The following is a 10,308-nucleotide window of genomic DNA, read 5'->3' on the forward strand; positions in this document are numbered from 1 at the left end:
ATTAAATAAGATTCTATGTGTTAAAAAGTCTTAAGTTTAATTTGGTGAAAACTATTCAAGATTAAACAAATAAGATAATTGTTTATTAGCTGTTTTCACCTGATTTGTCCTAATTGACATTTTAATTAATTAGAATAATGAATAATTCATTAAATATTAATTTCCAGCAAGAGTCAGTCAACTTGAGGCATAAAACATGTTTGTTCTTCAAGAGATAAAAGAATAAATCTATATTTGTCTCAGTGTGCTCACTCTTTATCTTTTGGTGTTCATACCAGTGCAATGTCAAAATAAAAGTACTTAAGTATTATCAACTTCCTGTAGTTAAAGTAACAAAGTAAAAGTCTTCCAAGTATCTAAATAAAAGTAAACAACATCAACCATCAGCAGCAGCTGTTGACTGAAAATAAATCTTTTATTGTCAAACATCTGGATTGTGACACTGCTCACGTCAACATGGACAGATGTGAGTGTTGCAGTGTCGAACATCAGGTAATATGTTTACAAAATTAACTCTGTACAACAACAACAACAACAACCTTCATTAATCCAACTTATATTCAGCAGCATTTTATAGGGAGTTTTTGGTTGAATCTCACGTTAACAGGCAGTTTTTGTTTCAATAAAAAGAAACGAAAAAAACAACATAAAAAATATTTTACACTTTACTTGAAAATATAACTTAACAAAGATCAAGTACTGGAAAACATATACAACAACACTCATCAACTTACACTCATCAACTTTCATACTGATGACGAGTTAGCACTAGGAATGCTATGTCGCTAGCTTTGTTAGCTCTGTTAGATTTGGTTCAAAGCACGAAAGAATCCCAGACGTTTAAACAGTCAAGTTGGTAAATTTATCTTTCATGTACGCTAAACATTTTTATCACTTTAGTTGACATTAATCTTCACAACAATAGTTTAGCATAACGAGCTAGCACGTGGCTACTGCAATCAATTAAATAGCACAAGCTTTCACTCTCACTATGATGAAAACCCAACTCAAGTTAACACAAGGAAAGCTAAATGGCTAGCTTCCACGGCATTACTCGTCAACACGATTGTTTAGCATAATTAGCCATCATGTGGTTAACTAACCCAATTCAACAATTTAAGCTTTCACTCTCACACTGATGTTAGCTTTGCGAATGTTAAACAACTAGCAGTTCAGCTTTCTTTTTCACGTTAGCTTTGGTCCTAAATCTCTAGTTAGCTTAGCTTCGCTGGCATTACTCATCAACACAGTTGTTTAGCATAATTAGCTAGCACGGGGCTAACTTACCCGATTCAACGACGTAAGCTTTCATTCTCACATTGATGTTAGCTTTATGAATGTTAAACAGTAGCAGTTTAGCTTTGGTCCTAAATATCTGGCTAGCTCACAAACCAAAATGTAGTTATTGATTTAACAATTGGGTCGATTTGTCTTTGTTGAAATTCTTAGGCATTTTCTACATCATGAGATACATCATAAAATAAGCTCAGAGTCGATGATAAATCCACATTTGTTGAATTCTGACTTCAGGAATCACAGCAACAGGTGTTTTTTGTCTTATTATTATTATTTGATCAGATATATATAATTTAATGATAAGTTTTGTGAGTAGAAAACTTTTTTTTGTTTATTGTATTAAATTAATTTATTTGAAGAAATCAAGGGAATTTCTCAAACTCAGATATAAATTATTTTAAGTATCATATTGTATTGTATTTACTTCACCACCTTCGTCCTTTGATGTAATTGTAATCTTCTGTCAATGTAAACGTAGTAACACCTTGTCTGTGCCTCCTCATCTTCGTCGTGTCAGTGCATCCTCTCCCTCAGTAACCAGGACAGAGGTGGAAATGTTGCTTCTAATAAATAAACTGATGTTAAATCTCTCCGTCCGTCTGTACGTCCGTCCTGTTGCACAGGAGTCGTGCTGGAGGAATGCATCAGTTTCATCAGCTCAGGTCACTTATCTCCTCACTCGTCCCTCCCTCCCTCCACCATCCTGTACCTCTGTCTGCAGGACGAAGGCAGGGCCACCGGCCACGAGAACACGACGGGAACGGTCGTCTGGACGTTCTTCTCCAGGAAGTTGAAGATCATGTTCCACCACGTCCTCGACAGGTAGTTGTTTGGAGCCTGACGCAACGCCTGAACAGAAAAACACAGAATTAGTGACGTGAAATTACTAGAGGTGAAAGAATTAAATCAACTCATCCGTTCATTCTTCCAGCAAAAAAATGGCAAATTTTATATAAGTTTAATACTTCCAGCAGAGGGCAGCGTGAGGTCATGGCAGTGTGTGTGAGTGTGTGTGTGTCCACATACATGTGTGTTGGCCATGGTGTGGTACCACCAGAAGATCCTGGTGGTGACGAAGTAGGCGATGACCACGTCGATGCTGTAGTGCTCGTGGCCGATGAGGATGCAGACGACCCCGGAGGCGCTGAGCAACCAGCAGGTCCAGTGATACCACCACATCCACCGAGGAGAGTCTGAAAACACACACACACACACACACACACACATTACATCACAACGTGTTCATGTCGCACTACGGTTTATCAAACCGCTCAGTGTTTCCCTTTTCTGCATTTTTTGTCTTAGAAATGTTGAATTTATTGAATATTCACGCGAGTTTTTCCATAAATAATCAATAAGGAACCAATAAAATGTACTAGGTGAATAGAATCAGTCAAAATGAAAATGTTGTACTCACACTCTTTGATGAAGAGGTAGGAGAGAGTCAACATGACAGTGTGACCGCTGTACAGGAAGTCTCCACACATCAAGTGAGTGCCGGTCATCGACAAACCTGAACACAACAAACACACAACGTTAGACACAATATGAAAAACCTGCCAGACACCGAACTAATATCATATAAATTTTACAATAAGACTAACCTTATAAAGGATTTATAAACGGTTTATAATCAGGTTATTAATTCAGTTGTTAACACTTTATAAATCATGAATAAACAATGATAAACAAGTTATTGGTGACTTTTAAAAGGAGCCTTATTGTAAAGTGTAAAACACATAATTTATCGTTTATTAATGAGTTACAATAAAGCTTCTTTAGTAAGCATAGTAAGAGAGAGTAGTAAGCATTAACTTGCCAAATACTGAGCTGCATCAATGTATAAAAACGTTTATAACTTGTTTATAATTGTTCATTTATCATTTATAAAGTGTCAACAACCAAATTAATAACCTAATTATAAACTTTTCTAAGGATAGTCTTATTGTGAATTTAAGTTGACATTAATCTGCATAACAAAAGTTTAGCGTAATGAGCTAGCATGTGGCTACTGCGATCAATTCAATGACACAAGCTTTCACTCTCACGATGATGAAAACCCAACTCAAGTTGAGGAAAGCTAAGTAACTCGCAGTTTTAGCTTTGGTCTTAAATCTCCAGTCAGCTTAGCTTCGTTGGCATTACTCATCAACACAGCTGTTTAGCATAATTTACTAGCATGATGCTAACTAACCCAATTCAATGACACAAACTTTTATTCTCACACTGATGTTATTTTACACAGTTAACAGTTTGGGTTTTACCTCCTCCTGAGATCAGCCTCAAAATCCTCCAGATTTTCCCTGTTGAGTCGTTGTACAGCTGCTCACACACAAAGACACAATGAACCAGATTTACAACAACAACATTTAACAATACTGCGCAGTGTGTAACGTAAACAGGTGTGTTTTTACCTTCGGAGCGCAGACCATGTGTTTCCCAGGTACAGGCAGGGTGGTGATGTACATGGTGACGCAGCGATACATGTAGAGAGTCCCGATGAGGAAGAAACAGCGCCGACCCACGATAGCTCTGCAGAGAGGAAGAGTTATATAGAGTTTGTCTTTCCTCCTCTGTGATTGGTTCATATTCCTCTACAGTTCAGGTTATTACTTGGCCAAGTCTGAATACAAACAGCTGATGCAGCTGGTTCTAGTACAGCAGCAGCAGAAACTCATTTACCTCAGAAAACAGTAAAACTCAGTAACAGGTGTCATGGCGGACTGTAAACATTAAGAGAGTCAGTCTAAAATAACTTCTTCTATAAACATAACTGTGATGGAAATAGAAGTTCCTGTTCTCAGCTTGAATCAAATAAAATACTTTCAAACCAAACGACCAGTGTGATAAATAAATAAGATAAGAAAAACCAAGTTTAATTTTAAGTATTTTAGATTGTTTTATCTCATTTTTACTTTACCTCAATGTCACTTTTTTCCAATGTTGTAAAACTTTAAACCTCGTCTTTTAAAGCACTTTGTAACTGTGTTTTGAAAGGTGCTACTTATATAAAGTGTATTAATTAATATTTTATATGATTATAATTATTAAATGTGATCCTTTGAAAAGTCAAAATTCTTGGTTAAAACTGGAAACTCAGAGTCAACTTTCCGTCGCCTCCACAGAACGACAGCACAGTCCAACTGATAAGAACATTTACATAAACACAAATCATGAACTGTGTTGGTCACCTTCAGTTTCAGAACAGGATTATTTTACAGTGTGAAAATAAACTCAACATTCTCTGGTTGACAAATGCTAATATTTCTAAACGCACCACTTCATGGAATTTCTTGTTAAGTCAATCCGCACTTAAATTAATGGATCGTTACGAGCTAAACTTTACTGGTACTCGTCATGCTGTACTTGTATGTGGATGAGTGATGAGTGTTTCTGTGGTTCCAACATCTCCAACAGAGTGAGACGTCTTCTCTCTAGCATCTTGTCGATAATTTAAAGTGATCATCTTAAAGGTTTATTAATCAGGAGCTTCAGTATTTGGATCAAGTGGCTCATGATAAATAGCGTTTGTCAGATTCAGTATCTACAGCTGTTATTTCAATGTGACAGATATTTAATCAATATTTAGGTGATTGTGGGAAACAGCTGATCGTACTTGTGTTTGAGGAAGATCCACTGGACGAACCAGAGTCCGACCAGGATCAGCCCGTTGACCTCGGTGACGGTGAAGGCCCAGGGCACCCGGTCCACGTAGTCGAAGAACTTGTCGGGCAGAGGCGGGCTCACCGACTTGTCGGGGACCCTCTCGTGGACGATGGTGATGACGACGGTGGTGAAGATGAGGGTGAACAGGGCGTAGAGGAAGGCCACACCCGTCTTCCACCACTCCTTCGGGAGGTGGTTCGCTCGCTCCTCCGACACGGTGATCTTGACGTAGTCACAGTGTCGCCGCAGCCCGCTGCTCAGGGAGTGGATCAGCTGGTTCTGTTGCAGCAGATTGGTCAGTCTGCTGCGCTCCTGTTTGTTTTTGCCGTCGTGGGCGTCGGCGGGCGGCGTCGGCGGGGATGGGAGGCGAGTCAGGTTGCCGTTAGCGACCCTCGGAGGATGATTAGGCGTAGGGGGATTTGTTGTGGTTGCAGAAGCTTCCACATGAGGTCGAACATCTTCATGGTCCTGGATCAGTTCTGACGCCGCCATTGATTGATTGTTTTCCCTTTAGGAAGTCTGAATGATCACCTGATCAATAGGTTTTCACGAGATCTCAGTTCCACAAATATTCCTCTATCAGGTATCGACTGCTCCTGTCTGTTTCAGGTGTGACCGGTAATCCAGTATTAGCGATCAATATCAGGCATCAGTATTCCAGCAGCAGTGATCGACTCCTCTGGTCTGTTCAGGCAGTGATCACAAGGTTAAGGATCACAGATACAGACAAATCAATGACCTGATCAATAGCAGTAGATAAACCGGTGAGGTCACAGAGCAGGCAGGTGATTGGTCGGGATTATTCAAACACAACAAACCTGAAAAACAACAACAAAGATTTTCAGTTTCCTGTTTCCCACATTTGGAGGTTAAATGAACGGTATCAATGACCAATATTCACAAGAGGTGTTTTGTTCCAACAGGTCGACTAACTGTATAAATTTCTAATTTTTAAAAAGGAGCTGACTCGGTATCGGAAAGTGACAAGACCAGAGCCAACTGGGCTGGAGCTAGCTGGTTAGCATGCTAGCGTAAGCAGAAGAAAGCAAGTGACAGACAGATCTTGGTGATTAAATGAATGAAGTTTGATGCTGAGCTCACAAACAGCTGCTAATGCTAACGGTGGCTATGTAGCAATAGCAAAACTTACAAATAGCTCCTTTAAAAGTGTACAGTTTAATTCTAAAAGGAAGTGATACAATACATGCAACGTTACAGCGACTTCCTCTAAAGATTTGATACGTAATTTTCTTGCGACAGGAAACTTATCTGTGCCTATTTCCATAATAATCAATCATTTTGTCATTTTTAAAGCAAAATTTTTCCGGCTCCAGTTTCTCAAATGTGAGGCTTGAATCTCTTCTGTATCATGTATGACAGTAAAGTGAATATATTCTGGGTTTGGAGTCAAATAAATTACAGATAAATACATTTTAGAGTAAACTGAAACATTAACTGATAATTTAATCAATAGTGAAATGGATCACCAGTTCCAGCCATATTTTATAGGAAGGGTAAGTGAAGTAATAAAATTTTAAAACAGAAAATACCATTAAAAGTTTCTCTTCCTAATGCAAAACTTAATTCACATTTTCAGATTCATTCAGAAAATCTCACTTTTCATTCACTAAACTTTATTTTCCACTTCTCTCTGGTTAGATGATCAGATTTCTTCCAGCTTCACACATTCGCTCTGTAAACTGGTTCTGAAGTTGTTCAGAAGCAGCAGCACTGACATGAGGCCGGTCTTCATTAGAGCCCGACTCTACTGAAATCTACTGGAATTCTCTTATCTCTGAAGATAATCAAGTTCAGGTGGGGCGCTGACCTGCTTCACACACACACACACACACACACACACACACACACACACACACACACACACACACACACACACTTGACTTCTGAACAGAACGAGTCCGACAGCAGAGACGTCCTCATAATCAAACAGAGCAGCTGAGATCTGCATCTTAAAAGCAGTTTGTTTTCTTTAACTTCCTCTTGATTTCAGTTATAAACTTAATTCTTCCCGTCGGTGATTCCTTCACTGTAATTATCACTGTCACACTTCAGGCCCTAAAAACCCATTTACGGTTCAAACACTGTTGGTGGTTTTAAAAGCAGCTGCTCATCTGTCTACATGATAAACACACACACACACCGGTGGCTGAGATTTAGGTGAAGACAAGAGCAAACAACCACATTTAAACCAGTCTTGGTCATTTACCTCCATCACTCTGATAATAATCTCACCCTAGATAAACCGATTTCAACTCTGAAGGTGAGCACATGTCACAGATCCCGGCTACCTGTTGCTTTTACCATCTGTTTGCAGGTTTTATTGATGACTTACAAACCCCTGAGGTGATTTGTCTCCAGCTATCAGTCGTGACCTCTGGTCGCTCCGAGGTCTCGACTGATAAACAGGTGAAAAAGCCAAATCTCTCATCTTTTAAATCCACATAAAAAATAAATAAATAAACATGTTTAAACTTGCTTTTCAGCAATTTAACTTTAATTATTTTCTTTTTATAATGTTATTAGTTTTATTGCTCTTGGTTTGTTTTAGTCTCTTTGCTTTTTAAAATCACTTTGGAAATGAGTTTTCAAAAAGTAAATGTTTTATTGCTTAATTGAAATAAAATGAATAAATAAATAATTGATATCAATCAATAATGAACATGATCATTAGCTCCAGGCTCACATTGATGCTCGCTAATCATTCCCTTGATAAATGAAAGACACCACTTTAAAAAAATAAAGGGAATAAAGTTGATTCTTCATATTTTACTGCAAACTTCACTTATATTTCAACAATTTTTGCAGCTGTTTGATGGAGTCACTTTTCATTTATTTAACTTTATATTCTATTAATAAGTTGTCAGATGATCACATTTCTAACAACCTCAGACAATAACTGTGACCTGGTAAATAAAAAAGTTTGTAAATCAGAGGAATTGTTCATGAACTTCTGAACTTTACGCAGGAATTTTATCAATTCAGTTCATCTGAATCTCTGAGAAACTGTGTTGGATATCTGTCACTACTTTCTGAAATGTAATAATAATAAAAGACGGGAAAAGGTAACGTTGTACTGATAAACTGAAACTGCTGCAGATTGAGTTAAATTGTGAGTCACGTCTCTCTCTCCTGCTAAATACCTCGTCTCCCTGCCGCCTCTCCGACAACATTTCACACACAAGTGAATGTGTGCTGATGTATGAGTGAGTGTTTGACTGTCTGTCGGCGTCTCAGGTTAAACCTTCCTGCACAAACACACCAGTCAAATGCTTTTTAAAAACACTTTCTGTTTGTGCACCTGAAACCCGACAGGCAGGGATATTTAGACAGTGACACTAAATGAAAAGCTGTTTTATATTGAAGAGTCCGGTTGATTACTGCCAGGAAACATCCTGTACCTTCTTACGCAACAGCTGTGATGCAAGAGAATACATGTAATTACAAGTGTGTGCGTTTTAATCTCTACAGGTGCTTAGGGTCTAGATTGTAGATTTTGTTGTTAAATGAAGTGTCAGAAAATAGTATAAAAAGCCCATTTATAATTTCCCAGACCTTAAGGTGATGTCTTCAGATTCCTCATTTTATCCAACTAATAGTTGAAAACCCCAAAGTTTTCAGTTTATAATGATATAAAAACAGAATAGCAACAAATCCTCCCATAAAAGCAGTAAAATTAATGTGTAAATAAGAGAATAAGTACAGAAAACAACTTATATGACCAACTGTAATTACACTGTGCCTGGGTTGATGCTTGAAGTTTAATTCCAAGCCATGTGATAAATAAATGCCTTTGCAGCAGCTAAAACATTCATTGCAGTTGTTAAAGATGTTCAGCTGCTGCAGTCGTGCACAAAGCTCAACACTTCAGTAACACGTGCTCGTATTTTGATTTCACCGGCCGTTTGGTGACGTTGCAGTGTTAAATACTCATCTCTAACCGGCCTTGTGCATGGTTTCTTATGCCACATCCTGTTTACAGCCCTAACAGAATAAGACAGACATTAACCCTTAATCAAATTGAGACCATGGGAATTCAATTTCTCCAAATCAGTGCTGATTCATCAACACAAGACGGACACGGCGGCGAGTGTTACAGAGCTGCAGCAAGGAAACTGTTCATTTTGTGCAACTGATAGCGAAACGAGGGAGGCAACTAAGGTTTATTTACAGTATTGATTTATTTCTTTATTGATTTGGGTTGTTAAGAGTCAGGAAACAGTGAAAAATACTATATATATCTCAGAGCCGAAGTTTCCAAACTGTTTTTGTCCAACCAACTGTTCAAAACCTAAAGATATTAAATTACGATGGTATTAATGTACGAAAGCAGCTCAATCTAGTAAATATGTCCTTTTCTGCCTAATAAATCACTTCAAAATTAATCGATAATTAAAATAGTTGCACATTACATGATGTGTAGTCATTTAAAAATTACAGCCAAGTACTCAATTCTCCACATGTGAAAATCTGGAAGCTGTGAATTTTTAGGGAATTGATTAAAACAATCGATTAACTGGTTAGCTAATCATTTTAGCACTAAATAAAAGTAACATAAAAAGGTATTCCTTTGACATTAAAGCACTCACATTAAAGAAGTGGAAAGAAATAAATGTTTGGTTTGCCTATGTTCACCAAATTAATACAAAATCATTATTTTTCTGTTGATCAACTGTTCAGCTAATCGGTTTATCATAAACTAAATGCAACAATGTGATTTTATAATGAGGTGTAACAGAGAAAAGTTCCTCCTCACGTGTGATAGGTGGATATTTTCTGGGCCTGTTTGCCCCAAGAATATGACTTAAACTTGAAAACTGATTTTCTGTGGATCGATAATTCGATTAATTGACGTTTTGTTTAAACACGTTCGTCTTTCATATACCACTAAATAAAAAGGAAACGCTGAGTACACGTCGTTCATTTTGACGCAGACAGGAAGACACATATAAACACACCTGTCGGACGGTGTGTGACACGTTCCTGCTTCTTTCCCTTTAAGTCTAAAAGCAGGTAAAAAAAACAACAACAAAAACAAGAAAAACAAACACTAACGGTTTGTTTTCTCTTCGTGGAGACGAACAGAAACAAACTCACCGCTTCAGCTGCAGGTTTTCACTTCTTCGGTTCAGTTCTCGTCACTTGTTCGACTCCAAAATCTTCTCCTCTTTTTTTTTTTCTCCTTCTCTGTAACTGTGAACGCGTTCTCGGTTTCTCGGTCTGAGCGCGAGCGCGAGTATCGGTGAAGAAAACCCCGCCCAGCCTCCCGCCATTGGCTGGTTAGAATCCAAATATGGTTCGGCAGCTTCCGTCGACGCAAACCCCCCC

General features: G+C 38.1%; 1 protein-coding gene across 1 annotated transcript; it reads right to left on the reverse strand.

The window, feature by feature from the left end:
• Positions 1 to 396: 396 nt before the first annotated feature.
• Positions 397 to 10,198, reverse strand: LOC111661049 (phosphatidylcholine:ceramide cholinephosphotransferase 2-like). The gene is made up of 7 exons (XM_023414513.2): positions 10,078 to 10,198; positions 4,913 to 5,780; positions 3,711 to 3,828; positions 3,561 to 3,618; positions 2,714 to 2,809; positions 2,323 to 2,489; positions 397 to 2,145 (listed from the first exon to the last, which is right to left on the reverse strand). The coding sequence occupies exons 2-7, from the start codon at positions 5,452 to 5,454 to the stop codon at positions 1,972 to 1,974; spliced, it is 1,155 nt and encodes a 384-aa protein (XP_023270281.1). The 5' UTR covers positions 5,455 to 5,780; positions 10,078 to 10,198; the 3' UTR covers positions 397 to 1,971.
• Between the last annotated feature and the right edge of the window lie 110 nt (positions 10,199 to 10,308).

This window comes from Seriola lalandi, unplaced genomic scaffold (genome assembly GCF_002814215.2).
Source record: "Seriola lalandi dorsalis isolate HSWRI2012SDOR001 ecotype SW California unplaced genomic scaffold, Sedor1 jcf7180002054532, whole genome shotgun sequence".
Classification (NCBI taxonomy): Eukaryota; Metazoa; Chordata; class Actinopteri; order Carangiformes; family Carangidae; genus Seriola; species Seriola lalandi.